Source organism: Brassica rapa, chromosome A05 (assembly GCF_000309985.2).
Source record: "Brassica rapa cultivar Chiifu-401-42 chromosome A05, CAAS_Brap_v3.01, whole genome shotgun sequence".
Lineage (NCBI taxonomy): Eukaryota > Viridiplantae > Streptophyta > Magnoliopsida > Brassicales > Brassicaceae > Brassica > Brassica rapa.
Window position 1 is genome coordinate 2,848,008 of NC_024799.2, and position 14,366 is coordinate 2,862,373.

The 14,366-nt window shown below is 37.0% G+C and overlaps 5 protein-coding genes across 10 annotated transcripts; 2 read left to right on the top strand and 3 right to left on the bottom strand.

Annotated features, from left to right (window-relative positions):
* Positions 1-1,247: 1,247 nt before the first annotated feature.
* Positions 1,248-2,962, bottom strand: LOC117134255 (mitogen-activated protein kinase 12-like). Its single transcript, XM_033292380.1, has 5 exons — positions 2,896-2,962; positions 2,645-2,782; positions 2,246-2,578; positions 1,975-2,158; positions 1,248-1,597 (listed from the first exon to the last, which is right to left on the bottom strand). Exons 1-5 carry the CDS (start codon positions 2,908-2,910, stop codon positions 1,431-1,433), a joined length of 837 nt encoding a protein of 278 aa, XP_033148271.1. The 5' UTR covers positions 2,911-2,962; the 3' UTR covers positions 1,248-1,430.
* A 663-nt stretch (positions 2,963-3,625) lies between these two features.
* On the bottom strand, positions 3,626-8,138 carry LOC103866947 (mitogen-activated protein kinase 12). 4 transcript variants are annotated; one of them, XM_033290927.1, is made up of 7 exons: positions 7,871-8,114; positions 7,726-7,792; positions 5,275-5,337; positions 5,024-5,161; positions 4,624-4,956; positions 4,353-4,536; positions 3,626-3,975 (listed from the first exon to the last, which is right to left on the bottom strand). In XM_033290927.1, exons 1-7 carry the CDS (start codon positions 8,035-8,037, stop codon positions 3,809-3,811), a joined length of 1,119 nt encoding a protein of 372 aa, XP_033146818.1. In that variant the 5' UTR covers positions 8,038-8,114; the 3' UTR covers positions 3,626-3,808. The 4 variants fall into 4 exon arrangements, with proteins under 4 accessions (XP_033146818.1, XP_033146819.1, XP_033146817.1 ...); XM_033290928.1 differs by lacking the exon at positions 5,275-5,337 and having other exon boundaries at positions 7,663-7,792; XM_033290926.1 differs by lacking the exons at positions 5,024-5,161; positions 5,275-5,337 and adding an exon at positions 7,403-7,540 and having other exon boundaries at positions 7,663-7,792.
* Positions 8,139-8,552: 414 nt separating this feature from the next.
* LOC103866948 (protein BPS1, chloroplastic) lies at positions 8,553-10,354 on the bottom strand. Of its 2 annotated transcripts, XM_009144964.3 has the most exons (3): positions 10,103-10,260; positions 9,897-10,028; positions 8,553-9,798 (listed from the first exon to the last, which is right to left on the bottom strand). In XM_009144964.3, the coding sequence occupies exon 3, from the start codon at positions 9,784-9,786 to the stop codon at positions 8,737-8,739; it is 1,050 nt and encodes a 349-aa protein (XP_009143212.1). In that variant the 5' UTR covers positions 9,787-9,798; positions 9,897-10,028; positions 10,103-10,260; the 3' UTR covers positions 8,553-8,736. The 2 variants fall into 2 exon arrangements, with proteins under 2 accessions (XP_009143212.1, XP_009143210.1); XM_009144962.3 differs by lacking the exon at positions 9,897-10,028 and having other exon boundaries at positions 10,103-10,354.
* A 127-nt stretch (positions 10,355-10,481) lies between these two features.
* On the top strand, positions 10,482-12,958 carry LOC103866950 (sphingoid long-chain bases kinase 2, mitochondrial). 2 transcript variants are annotated; one of them, XM_009144967.3, is made up of 12 exons: positions 10,482-10,898; positions 11,012-11,088; positions 11,173-11,226; positions 11,298-11,357; positions 11,426-11,503; positions 11,610-11,656; positions 11,746-11,786; positions 11,858-11,942; positions 12,025-12,139; positions 12,211-12,333; positions 12,402-12,502; positions 12,575-12,958. In XM_009144967.3, exons 1-12 carry the CDS (start codon positions 10,718-10,720, stop codon positions 12,705-12,707), a joined length of 1,095 nt encoding a protein of 364 aa, XP_009143215.1. In that variant the 5' UTR covers positions 10,482-10,717; the 3' UTR covers positions 12,708-12,958. The 2 variants fall into 2 exon arrangements, with proteins under 2 accessions (XP_009143215.1, XP_033146820.1); XM_033290929.1 differs by having other exon boundaries at positions 11,012-11,226; positions 12,575-12,881.
* Positions 12,925-14,265, top strand: LOC103866949. The gene is made up of 5 exons (XM_009144966.3): positions 12,925-13,369; positions 13,436-13,590; positions 13,670-13,736; positions 13,862-13,913; positions 14,000-14,265. The coding sequence occupies exons 1-5, from the start codon at positions 12,988-12,990 to the stop codon at positions 14,088-14,090; spliced, it is 747 nt and encodes a 248-aa protein (XP_009143214.1). The 5' UTR covers positions 12,925-12,987; the 3' UTR covers positions 14,091-14,265.
* Positions 14,266-14,366: the final 101 nt, after the last annotated feature.

Sequence of the window (14,366 nt, forward strand, 5' to 3'; positions counted from 1 at the left end):
AAATGGTAAAATGGTGAATATGATGAAGTGAATCTAAAAAAATTTGTTGTACAAATTATGGTGCTTTCTTCGTCCACTATAATGATTTAAAATAATATATATTCATATAAATAAGTCAATATTTGTTGTTTTTTCTTTGTAAGATGTTAAGATTATCATTTTCTGAAAGGTTACACTGATCCAAAGAGATTAGTTTGTGGAGCTAACCAAACGAGGATTATAGTGTTTACTTTGGAAAAAGTAATAGGTTGAACGATAGATGGCGTGCGTGTTTTTCCACATGAAAATCTGCACATATATTAAAATTGTAAGATTTGAATCATAGAGAAAATATAGTGTATATGACTGAAGTTGATTCATTCTGAAACTAAAGATGGCTAAAATTCTTCTTTGTCAAAATGCATAGATGTGAATCTTATATGAATAGAGTTCTCAATTGCTTATAGCAGTGTAATAAATTCCGTGTGTAAAGGAAAAAAAATGTTAAATAAGTGAAAACAAAAATTATGATTTTTTTCTTGTGCCTATAGGCTCTTCGCAATTTGAAGAAGAAAGAACATATTATGTGAAAATCTTTGGCTCGGTCAAATTTTATCGAGTTGTTTATAAAACTGTTGTTATATGATTCATGTAAATTTTCAGTGTTGATTTAAAAGCCCAAGAAAATCCATCTATACTGACTTTTTTATTTTTTTCTGTGATTTAAATTAAAAAAAATAAAACTTTTGATAAGTTATGTAAACTCAGAACAAGTATTTAACTTTAGAAAGCATTTACATGTTTCAAACTTATAATATATACATATATAATGTTTAAAATTATGTATATAAAACCTGTATAAAATGTGCTTAAATATGTTTCTCTTCTTTAATGTGTTAATTGTACTATATATAACATTATTTTAAAATTTCAAAAAGTTTATGTCACATTCAAAAACTATCAATAAAAAATATAATTCTCCATCTACAACCAGAAAAAAGAAAAACTATAAACATATAAATTTAAATTAAGAAAAACTAACATTGGAAAAACAAAAAATTAATGTAAAAGAAACAAACCGACAAATAATATTATAAATAAAATAAATTTATAAGGCACAATCCGCGCGAAGCGCGGAAAAAATCTCTAGTATAACTAATAAGAGCATAAATACATGTCAACTATTTTTAACCTATGTGAAAATATTAAATTGACACTTTTTGCAAAATGGATAGAATAAGATCCTTCATCATAACCGAAGAAGTTGATAAGAATCGAATTCTGCAATGGTTTAATATATAGAGATAGATAGTAAATGTATGTGTCTCATCATTATAGCATTTATTCAACCAAAATAAAAATGAGTTTACAAAGAACTTGTGATAAAGAAAAACAGAGAGATTTGAAAAGGGATCATCATCATCAAACATGCTCATTTTGTTGTTGTCTCCTCAATGGTCAGGATTGAATTTGACAGACTCCTTGTAGATAAGCTCTTTTATGTGTTCTTCCGTGCATGAAGGATGCTCGAAGTCGAAGCTAAAAGGAGTTGGACATACAGGTTCTTTTGCCACATCGTGGTGTGGTGATAAGTATGCATGGCCGAGAGCTTCATCAACTATACACACAGCAGAAGCAACAGTTAAATGCAATAAAGAACTAAACCTAATTATTTTATGGTCGGTTTGCGTTCATGATTAAACAGCATACCAAACTGGTTTGGTTAACTAGTAGTTATAGAAAGAACTCCATAAATGAACATATGCAATTTTGTTGTTGAAATGTATGTGTTTCTTTGTTGAACATATGTGATTCTTTGCAATGAATATATTTTAGTTGTTTATATATATACTATTGGTTGATTTCCGTCTTGCATCAAATTCAAGATCATATCAGGCCATATTCATCAGTAAACCGGCAAAGTATGTTTTCAGTTTAACACCCTTCTGCATATAGAATCTCTAACAAAAACCTCATGAATGTTGTTGTTGTTACCTGAGATACGTCGGTTTGGATCAAAGACGAGCATTCTCTCCAGCAAATCAATAGCGGTAGGGGGCATTTTGGGGAATCTAGCAGCAAACTCTTGTTTAGGGTATCGTGGAAGTTGCCTCACGTATCTTCTCGCGTTGTCACTGCGAAGGAAACCGAGACTGGAGTTGTCTGGAGAGCCTACAAGCTGTATATATTCAACAAGTGAAATCAGAAAGGTATCTGCTGTTTTCAGACAAAGGTGAAAAAACTGATGTTTTTTCTTTCTTTGTACCTCTGTGATGAGCCTAAGCTGATGAACATAGTCTTTCCCAGGAAACAACGGTTGTCCCGTCATGATTTCACCGAATATGCAACCAACAGACCATATATCGATAGCTGCAGTGTACTCCGAGCAGTTAAGAAGCAGCTCAGGAGCTCTGTACCAACGGGTAACCACATACTCGGTCATGAAGTCTGTGTCTGAAGTTGTTCTCGCAAGCCCAAAATCACCAATCTTTAGCTCGTGTTTGGAGTTAAGCAGCACGTTGCTTGGCCTTAAATCACGATGTAATATGTTGGCTGAGTGCACGTACTTAAGCCCTCTTAAGAGCTGGTACACAAAGAACTGCCAAGAAAAAAAAGATTAGATCAGAGTGTTCCCACAGTTACATGGGATTAGATCAAGACTTACGCGGCACTGGTCGTGGCTTAAGGTTTGCTTAGAACGGAGGATACGCTGGAGATCAGTGTCCATTAACTCATAGACAATGTAAACATCGTTGAAGATATCACGTTGTGGAGGTCTTACAATATCTTTGATGGCTATGACCTGAAAGAATCCAAACCAAAGGCTTTAAGAAACAGAGGAAACAGAGTATCCTCTGTTTTTCTCGTCCTTGAAGAAAGTTAATATGTGAGGTGATCAATCGTTATAAGGCTTACGTTCTCATGATCCATGTGCCTGAGAAGCTTGATTTCACGTAGAGCTCTCTTAGCATCAATGATGTTATCAAATTTTATCGAGTTGTTTATAAAACTGTTGTTATATGATTCATGTAAATTTTCAGTGTTGATTTAAAAGCCCAAGAAAATCCATCTATACTGACTTTTTTATTTTTTTCTGTGATTTAAATTAAAAAAAATAAAACTTTTGATAAGTTATGTAAACTCAGAACAAGTATTTAACTTTAGAAAGCATTTACATGTTTCAAACTTATAATATATACATATATAATGTTTAAAATTATGTATATAAAACCTGTATAAAATGTGCTTAAATATGTTTCTCTTCTTTAATGTGTTAATTGTACTATATATAACATTATTTTAAAATTTCAAAAAGTTTATGTCACATTCAAAAACTATCAATAAAAAATATAATTCTCCATCTACAACCAGAAAAAAGAAAAACTATAAACATATAAATTTAAATTAAGAAAAACTAACATTGGAAAAACAAAAAATTAATGTAAAAGAAACAAACCGACAAATAATATTATAAATAAAATAAATTTATAAGGCACAATCCGCGCGAAGCGCGGAAAAAATCTCTAGTATAACTAATAAGAGCATAAATACATGTCAACTATTTTTAACCTATGTGAAAATATTAAATTGACACTTTTTGCAAAATGGATAGAATAAGATCCTTCATCATAACCGAAGAAGTTGATAAGAATCGAATTCTGCAATGGTTTAATATATAGAGATAGATAGTAAATGTATGTGTCTCATCATTATAGCATTTATTCAACCAAAATAAAAATGAGTTTACAAAGAACTTGTGATAAAGAAAAACAGAGAGATTTGAAAAGGGATCATCATCATCAAACATGCTCATTTTGTTGTTGTCTCCTCAATGGTCAGGATTGAATTTGACAGACTCCTTGTAGATAAGCTCTTTTATGTGTTCTTCCGTGCATGAAGGATGCTCGAAGTCGAAGCTAAAAGGAGTTGGACATACAGGTTCTTTTGCCACATCGTGGTGTGGTGATAAGTATGCATGGCCGAGAGCTTCATCAACTATACACACAGCAGAAGCAACAGTTAAATGCAATAAAGAACTAAACCTAATTATTTTATGGTCGGTTTGCGTTCATGATTAAACAGCATACCAAACTGGTTTGGTTAACTAGTAGTTATAGAAAGAACTCCATAAATGAACATATGCAATTTTGTTGTTGAAATGTATGTGTTTCTTTGTTGAACATATGTGATTCTTTGCAATGAATATATTTTAGTTGTTTATATATATACTATTGGTTGATTTCCGTCTTGCATCAAATTCAAGATCATATCAGGCCATATTCATCAGTAAACCGGCAAAGTATGTTTTCAGTTTAACACCCTTCTGCATATAGAATCTCTAACAAAAACCTCATGAATGTTGTTGTTGTTACCTGAGATACGTCGGTTTGGATCAAAGACGAGCATTCTCTCCAGCAAATCAATAGCGGTAGGGGGCATTTTGGGGAATCTAGCAGCAAACTCTTGTTTAGGGTATCGTGGAAGTTGCCTCACGTATCTTCTCGCGTTGTCACTGCGAAGGAAACCGAGACTGGAGTTGTCTGGAGAGCCTACAAGCTGTATATATTCAACAAGTGAAATCAGAAAGGTATCTGCTGTTTTCAGACAAAGGTGAAAAAACTGATGTTTTTTCTTTCTTTGTACCTCTGTGATGAGCCTAAGCTGATGAACATAGTCTTTCCCAGGAAACAACGGTTGTCCCGTCATGATTTCACCGAATATGCAACCAACAGACCATATATCGATAGCTGCAGTGTACTCCGAGCAGTTAAGAAGCAGCTCAGGAGCTCTGTACCAACGGGTAACCACATACTCGGTCATGAAGTCTGTGTCTGAAGTTGTTCTCGCAAGCCCAAAATCACCAATCTTTAGCTCGTGTTTGGAGTTAAGCAGCACGTTGCTTGGCCTTAAATCACGATGTAATATGTTGGCTGAGTGCACGTACTTAAGCCCTCTTAAGAGCTGGTACACAAAGAACTGCCAAGAAAAAAAAAGATTAGATCAGAGTGTTCCCACAGTTACATGGGATTAGATCAAGACTTACGCGGCACTGGTCGTGGCTTAAGGTTTGCTTAGAACGGAGGATACGCTGGAGATCAGTGTCCATTAACTCATAGACAATGTAAACATCGTTGAAGATATCACGTTGTGGAGGTCTTACAATATCTTTGATGGCTATGACCTGAAAGAATCCAAACCAAAGGCTTTAAGAAACAGAGGAAACAGAGTATCCTCTGTTTTTCTCGTCCTTGAAGAAAGTTAATATGTGAGGTGATCAATCGTTATAAGGCTTACGTTCTCATGATCCATGTGCCTGAGAAGCTTGATTTCACGTAGAGCTCTCTTAGCATCAATGATGTTATCAAATTTTATCGAGTTGTTTATAAAACTGTTGTTATATGATTCATGTAAATTTTCAGTGTTGATTTAAAAGCCCAAGAAAATCCATCTATACTGACTTTTTTATTTTTTTCTGTGATTTAAATTAAAAAAAATAAAACTTTTGATAAGTTATGTAAACTCAGAACAAGTATTTAACTTTAGAAAGCATTTACATGTTTCAAACTTATAATATATACATATATAATGTTTAAAATTATGTATATAAAACCTGTATAAAATGTGCTTAAATATGTTTCTCTTCTTTAATGTGTTAATTGTACTATATATAACATTATTTTAAAATTTCAAAAAGTTTATGTCACATTCAAAAACTATCAATAAAAAATATAATTCTCCATCTACAACCAGAAAAAAGAAAAACTATAAACATATAAATTTAAATTAAGAAAAACTAACATTGGAAAAACAAAAAATTAATGTAAAAGAAACAAACCGACAAATAATATTATAAATAAAATAAATTTATAAGGCACAATCCGCGCGAAGCGCGGAAAAAATCTCTAGTATAACTAATAAGAGCATAAATACATGTCAACTATTTTTAACCTATGTGAAAATATTAAATTGACACTTTTTGCAAAATGGATAGAATAAGATCCTTCATCATAACCGAAGAAGTTGATAAGAATCGAATTCTGCAATGGTTTAATATATAGAGATAGATAGTAAATGTATGTGTCTCATCATTATAGCATTTATTCAACCAAAATAAAAATGAGTTTACAAAGAACTTGTGATAAAGAAAAACAGAGAGATTTGAAAAGGGATCATCATCATCAAACATGCTCATTTTGTTGTTGTCTCCTCAATGGTCAGGATTGAATTTGACAGACTCCTTGTAGATAAGCTCTTTTATGTGTTCTTCCGTGCATGAAGGATGCTCGAAGTCGAAGCTAAAAGGAGTTGGACATACAGGTTCTTTTGCCACATCGTGGTGTGGTGATAAGTATGCATGGCCGAGAGCTTCATCAACTATACACACAGCAGAAGCAACAGTTAAATGCAATAAAGAACTAAACCTAATTATTTTATGGTCGGTTTGCGTTCATGATTAAACAGCATACCAAACTGGTTTGGTTAACTAGTAGTTATAGAAAGAACTCCATAAATGAACATATGCAATTTTGTTGTTGAAATGTATGTGTTTCTTTGTTGAACATATGTGATTCTTTGCAATGAATATATTTTAGTTGTTTATATATATACTATTGGTTGATTTCCGTCTTGCATCAAATTCAAGATCATATCAGGCCATATTCATCAGTAAACCGGCAAAGTATGTTTTCAGTTTAACACCCTTCTGCATATAGAATCTCTAACAAAAACCTCATGAATGTTGTTGTTGTTACCTGAGATACGTCGGTTTGGATCAAAGACGAGCATTCTCTCCAGCAAATCAATAGCGGTAGGGGGCATTTTGGGGAATCTAGCAGCAAACTCTTGTTTAGGGTATCGTGGAAGTTGCCTCACGTATCTTCTCGCGTTGTCACTGCGAAGGAAACCGAGACTGGAGTTGTCTGGAGAGCCTACAAGCTGTATATATTCAACAAGTGAAATCAGAAAGGTATCTGCTGTTTTCAGACAAAGGTGAAAAAACTGATGTTTTTTCTTTCTTTGTACCTCTGTGATGAGCCTAAGCTGATGAACATAGTCTTTCCCAGGAAACAACGGTTGTCCCGTCATGATTTCACCGAATATGCAACCAACAGACCATATATCGATAGCTGCAGTGTACTCCGAGCAGTTAAGAAGCAGCTCAGGAGCTCTGTACCAACGGGTAACCACATACTCAGTCATGAAGTCTGTGTCTGAAGTTGTTCTCGCAAGCCCAAAATCACCAATCTTTAGCTCGTGTTTGGAGTTAAGCAGCACGTTGCTTGGCCTTAAATCACGATGTAATATGTTGGCCGAGTGAACGTACTTGAGCCCTCTTAAAAGCTGGTACACAAAGAACTGCCAAAAAAAAAAAAAGATTACATCAGAATGTTCCACAGTTACATGGGATTAGATCAAGACTTACGCGGCACTGGTCATGGCTTAAGGTTTGCTTAGAACGGAGGATACGCTGGAGATCAGTGTCCATTAACTCGTATACAATGTAAACATCGTTGAAGATATCACGTTGTGGAGGTCTTACAATATCTTTGATGGCTATGACCTGAAAGAATCCAAACCAAAGGCTTTAAGAAACAGAGGAAACAGAGGAAACAGAGTATCCTCTGTTTTTCTCGTCCTTGAAGAAAGTTAATATGTGAGGTGATCAATCGTTATAAGGCTTACGTTCTCATGATCCATGTGCCTGAGAAGCTTGATTTCACGTAGAGCTCTCTTAGCATCAATGATGTTATCAAAAGCATTACCGATCTTCTTAATAGCCACTTTCTCTCCAGTCACTGAGTTCACAGCAGCACTGAAACGATTCAAACGAATATTTGAAAGATGAAGGCTTTTGGTAATTTATCTAAACAAGAGTCTAAAAGAACTTTACCAGACAATACCGCAAGCGCCTCTACCGATGGGACGGATAGGAGGAACATACTTTCTTGAAACTTCAAAGAGCTGTCCGTAAACGTTGTACTGAATATAGCGGCCTCCGTGTGTAGGTACCACTTTGATGCAATGATCTGTAGTACCAGAGCTTGATTCTCCAGACATGATGCAATGAATCAGACCAAGAACCAGGGAGAGAGAGAGAGAGAGAGAGAGACCAAGGAGAAGGGCTTTTGTTGAAGTGAAAGGATCTCTCTACAAGTCTCTCTTGAAGACACTAAATCCATGTGAAAGGAAAGAAGCTTTTTTTTCTCAACTGTAAAAGATCTCTCTCAAGTGACCCGTGAATCTAAAGAACATGCAAGATTACATACGTGTATGGTCACAACAAGTAAAGAGTTATTAACTCAATTTAGCAAATTTCATTTGTTACTACTAATTGCACCTATCTGCACTTTCTCCAACTGCAAATTGAAATTGGTTTAGAGAAAATAAGATCTATATTTACAAAGAAGCACTGTTTTTTTCAAGAGAAAATATTTGAAAAATTAATTTTGTTTTTAAACATTCATAAATAATTTAAGAAAATTAAATTTGTTTTTTTTTCTTATAGTAAACTTGAAAAATAGTTATTTATTTAAAATAAATTTAGACAGTGATACCAAATTTGGGCAAAGTTAGCATTCCCTCTTTTTCAAACCATACATTTGTATTATACTGCAGAACTGAGTTCAATCAAATACAGACAAGGCTAACACACTTAAACCAAAGAGACAAGCTCAACAGATGGACTAGAGCAGACAAAAAAGAGAAACACTTTCAGTAACCTAAACCTGCCTTAAGGCCTAAACATGTGGTTTCACCCTAACCTACATCTTCTCCAAAAACATTGCCAGAGATTAAGTCACTTGACCTAAGATTACAAAGCAACACATCTCGTCCGCTTAAAGTCATTTTGAAAAAACTCTCAACTTCCTCTAGTAGCCGATCCAAACCCTGAGACAATTTCTCAGCTTGTGTCCCCAACTCCATCACACAGTCCTTAAAAGTCTCAGCTTCCACAGTATCATCAACACCATCTTGAATCATCGGGTATATCTTCTCCACACTAGCGTCAACCCTCTCCAGCTCCTTGAGGATCGTGCTTCTACCTGAAGACAACAAGTCTCTGACCTCACCGTTCACAACGCTCTGCGTATCAGTGAAGACCTTTGCCCACAACGGCTTCTCAGAGACATGCAAGTCAAAAAGATCATTAGTGGAATCAGACCAGGCCGCGGTGAATACGCTGCAGATATAAACCGTTTGAACCTTCACACCGTAAAAGGCCCGCATAAGAACCTTTCCTTTAGCCGAGCTCTTGACGTTAGGCAAGGTCAGAGACTTAGCAAGAGAGTCTAGCACCTCACGGCAGGTTTCAATCCTAGCGTTGTTTGCGTTAACATGCTGCCTCCAGCTATCAAGCGAAGACCGAGATTGAAGATACTTCTTCTGATCAGAACCAGACTGTAAATTATGCAGAAAACACTTGAGGTAGAGATCTCCCTGGTTGAGTCTTGTGAGCTCGGAGCTAAAGGCGTTGCAGAGATCTAGCAGCTTGACGCTTATATCTAGATAAACATCAACCCATTTCTCTTCCCAGTCAGAGACGGGAAGGTGGAGATCAGTGATAAGCGTGTTGATGTTTTCATGAGTCTCGCAGAGCGACTCCATAGCTAGCTTCATCCATGATAGAGTGAGGATGTCGTCTTTGTTCTTAGGGATGAGTTTCTTTAGCCTCTCTGCTAGAAGTAACTCAAAGCCGGTGAGTAGAGAGAGCAGCCAGGGGGATAAAGCTGAGCTCTTTAGAGATAATAACCGAAAGGGGTTCCCAAATGGGAAGAACCCTCGTGGTGGATCATGTGGTCGGCTCATTTTCGCTGGACACTGCAAAAAAAAAAAACAAAGAGAGATGGTATTTTGAGTTAATCAATCAAACAAGCTTATGGGTAAATTGGTACTGCATAGAAGGGAACAATCCAAACCTTAAAGTCTCAAAAAGCTGACAACTTTATAGATCTTGAAGCTTAAAAATCGAAACTTTCCATTTAATTATAGAAACCCACATGGAAACAACACAAACTCTACATCGGTCTGTTAACTCTTTAACCCTAAAACTAATTTCAGAAGAACACACATAAACATAGATAGATATGAGGCTGAAACGAAGCTCAATTTACAGGAATCTTACCGTTTTAAGCTGCTGGAGATGAAGAAAGTCGCAAGGAAGGTGTCGTGGAAACGATGTTCTAACGCTTCATTGACTTTTCGGAGTCGGTTTTGCTGAGAAAAAGTTATGGCGGAGGTAGGCCGTCCGTCAATTTATAAGGGTAAAGTCACTGCCTGTCACATAAACTACTGAATGAAGCTTACACGTTTACGATTGTGAATGGCGGTGACGTTTGATTTTTTTCACTGCCCTGTGCACAGAGTTAAATAAAGTGGACGGCTGATAAAATAGTATTTTATCGAAAGGCAAAATCTAAACGGCTACAAATGAAATTATATATGGGCCGAAAAGTCCATATGACAGCTGTTGGGGACCCCACAAAAAGCGTGGACCCCGCACTTCACTGACCCACATTCCGACAAGGAAATCTAGGACTAGTCTAGTAGTCTTTTACTAAAATGTTTTACGGGCCATAAATATTAAGCCCAATAAGGATTTTTAAAAAGAGAGAGATCGGCCCAAAAAGCGTTACGAAAGTCTCTCTGTGAAACAGAGGGTCTCTGTAAGTGTCGTATCTCACGACGAACTGATGATAACGGCGATGATGTCTCCCGGAGCGGAAACTACGGCCACACAATGCTACGATCCAATTGCTGCATTTCAGTTCGCCCTTACACGGCGAAACAACCTTCGTTCCATAGGCTACATCACCCTATCTCCTCCAGTCTCTCCTCTGGTCGCATCACCCTTCACGGTGGTGATGGTTCCGTCTCCTCCTTCCGCCTCCGTGATCTCGTTTTCGTCGTAAACCCTCAAGGTGATTTTGCCCTTTTTACTCAGTGGAAGAAGAAAGACTGAGACTTTGATATTAAAAATATGATTTTATATATGTGAGAATCAATCTCGAGGTTGGCTGGATTTGAATTTTAGGAGCTAATGGTAGAACAGCTAAGGAGTGGAAGAAGTTGCTTCCTTACCTTCGAACTCGTCTTGGTAAAGACTGTAATGTGAGTGTTTACTTAACTGTGTGCTATGCGTTAGTGGCGTGTGTGTGTGTGTGTGGGTATTATTGTTTGCTTACTCCTCCACAGATAAAAGAATATTTAACATCGGGTCCTTCTCATGCCATTGACATTACAAGAGAGGTATAAGTTATACTTATACATCACTTTTGATGGGTTCTGTATTCTCTTGATCGTCTGTTTGCTTCGTTCAGGCTATTAGGGATGGTGCAGATGCTGTGATTGCGGTAGGAGGTGATGGAACCCTGCATGAGGTAGGAACTTGAAATATTTGGTTGCTAGTTTTAGGTAGACTCATTCTATCAGTTTTGATTTTTAACAGGTTGTTAATGGTTTCTTTTGGGAGGGAAAACCTGTCAGTAATCTCAACGGCGAAGCTAGTCATTCAGCTGCACTTGGTGTGAGTAGCGTGGCCTAACGTTTTTTACTTGCTTTTGTGTACATCTCCTGTGGAGTTTCAACTTACAGTCTGATCCCATTTTCCTCTTCTTCTTATGTTTTTGCAGCTGATTCCCTTAGGTACTGGCTCGGACTTCGCTAGGACATTTGGTTGGTTAGTTATTGCAACTTCAGTTTTGATATAATTTGTTTTCGAAACTTATGTTGAGCCAATCTTTTTGAGTATATTCTGCGTTTTGTTAGGGACAATGATCCTTGTGAAGCGGTGGAGCGCATTGCTAGAGGTATGTCAATGAACACATTCGAGAAGTTAGGACTTAGCAATTCATGTGTAACTACGTCTGCAATTTTTCAGGTGTAAGATCAAGTGTTGATGTTGGTGTTATCGACCATAAAGGAAGTGATTTGCATTACTTCATTAACGTTGCTGATGTTCACTTGTAAGGATATTCCCGTTTGATTATCTGATTGATCGTTATGGAGAAGGTTGTAAATATTGTTTACTTGTTCATCACTTTGCAGGAGCGCAAAGGCAGGTTTCTACGCATCAAAGTACAAGAAATTCGGAAGCTTGTGCTACGTTATCGGTGCCCTCCAAGCTTTTATGGGACATCACAACCGAGACATGAGGATCAAGGTAAAAAAAACAGTCAAAATCTCTTCTTCACCAGAGTGAGCAAGTAAGCTTTGTTGTTGTATTATATAAAGGTCAATGGAGGGGAATGGGAGATATATCCTCAAGTCACCGCTCTCTGCGTTGGAAACGCTAAGTACTTTGGTGGTGGAATGAAGATCACTCCCAACGCTGTCCCCGGAAATGGAAATCTTGAGGTCATTAGATCTATTTTAATCCTAGTGTTGTTAGCTTTTTGACATTCATACACTTCTTCTCTCTGCAGGTTGTGGTTCTTCAAGACTTCAAGTGGTATGATTTCATACTGAAACTTCATACGCTATACAACGGGACGCATCTCTCCGTTAACAATGTGAGCTCAAGAAGGTCAGATCTTTTCTTCTCTTGTCAACATCTTGTTCTGTAAATGTCCTAAGCACCTTTGTTTTTTTATTGTAGTGTACAAAGTATAGAAATTGAGGAGGTTTCAGAGAGTGGAAGTATCTATGTTCAGTCAGATGGAGAACATCTTGGATTCCTACCTAGAAAGTTTCAGGTTTTACCCGGTGCCATCGACATGATCATCAGCTGATGATCACAACCACACCTGCCAAGAAAGGTGTAGAAAAGAAGACACATCACATTCAACTTTTGTTTTGGTCTGTACTCTGTACTATGTAGAGATTCTTCTTTTTTATCTTAGATTTGATTCATTGTTTTAAGACGAATCAGATATGTGATCTTGTTGTGTTGTGTTCTGTTGTTACTTTGTGTGGTCACCATTAGCCAACACACACAAAGATACTTATTAAAGTAAATAAACTCGTCGTGTCTCATAATCAATCTCACACTTGAAGCCAAACAAACAAACAATGGTATCTTCTTCTCTTTCCTTTCATTCCATCGCCCCCATCTACTCTGGAGATGCTCTCCGTTCAACCTTCCGCCGCAACCGCCGCCAGTTTTTCTCAACTGGAGTGAGTTGCAGAGGACAGAGTCCTCCAACCAACGAGCCACAGACAACAACAAGTAAAGGAAGAGCTGAACCGGAGAATGTTCTGCTCAAAATCGCTTGGTACGGCTCAGAGCTACTCGGAATCGCCGCCTCCGCTTTCAGATCTCCGGCGTCTCCTCCTCCTCCTACTACGACTGAGCAAGACTATGAGATTCCTGTTGATTGTTCAGGACGAGCCGTTCGTGTAGCGGTCGTGGACTCGATTAAACACGACTTCAAGCGGTCGTACTTCGTCACAGGTCAGTGAATAAAGACATGATCTTGAGTTCTGTTTTGTACTGTAATGATGTATTCTTTGACCTCAGGGGACTTGACGCCGGCGGTGTACGAGGAGAAGTGTGAGTTCGCTGATCCAGCTGGCTCCTTCAAGGGTCTTGCTCGTTTCAAAAGGAACTGTACTAACTTCGGATCATTGATTGAGAAATCGAACATGAAGCTAATGAAATGGGAGAACTTCGAGGTACTGTGAAGATTTTTCCGACGCCGGAGAGAAAAAAAGGTTTGATTTTTACGGTTTTATCGAGATGGGTTTTTTGCAGGAGAAAGGAGTTGGGCATTGGAAGTTTAGCTGTGTCATGTCGTTTCCATGGAAACCCATTCTCTCAGGTAACACAAAATGGGATAAAGTTTGAGACTTTAACGGTTATTAGTCTTCAATGATCAAAATGATGGCAAACTAAAAAAGGACAAAACTTTTATGTCTTCTTATGGATATGTTTTACACTTTACAGCAACTGGTTACACTGAGTATTACTTCGATAGAGAATCCGGAAAAGTTTGCAGGTAAAATGATTAGTTCTTATGAGCTCATCATATTAAAAAATTTTTTATATCTTTCTCATATAATGATATGTATGGGTTTTTGCAAGACATGTGGAGCATTGGAATGTCCCTAAGATTGCTTTGTTCAAGCAACTACTGAGACCTAGCCGTGGACTAATGGGGACGACACAAAACTAGCAGTGGATGATGATGAATGTTGGTTGAAGTCACTTTTTTTTCTTTCAGATTCCACTTTTTAAAACAGTAAATATATGAAATTTCCCTTCTTTGAAGTAATATGGATACTGTCTGTAATTAATCTTATCGAATAGACATGCATTAGCTCTAATAATGAGATCATTAAAGTTATGAATTTGCATCAGGCTTAAGGCAAAGGTTGTGATATGATTTGGTTCACAAGAGTGTTTAGCCATTAGTTTCAAGCACTGTCTCAAGCTGGTTCTTGTCCTTAAG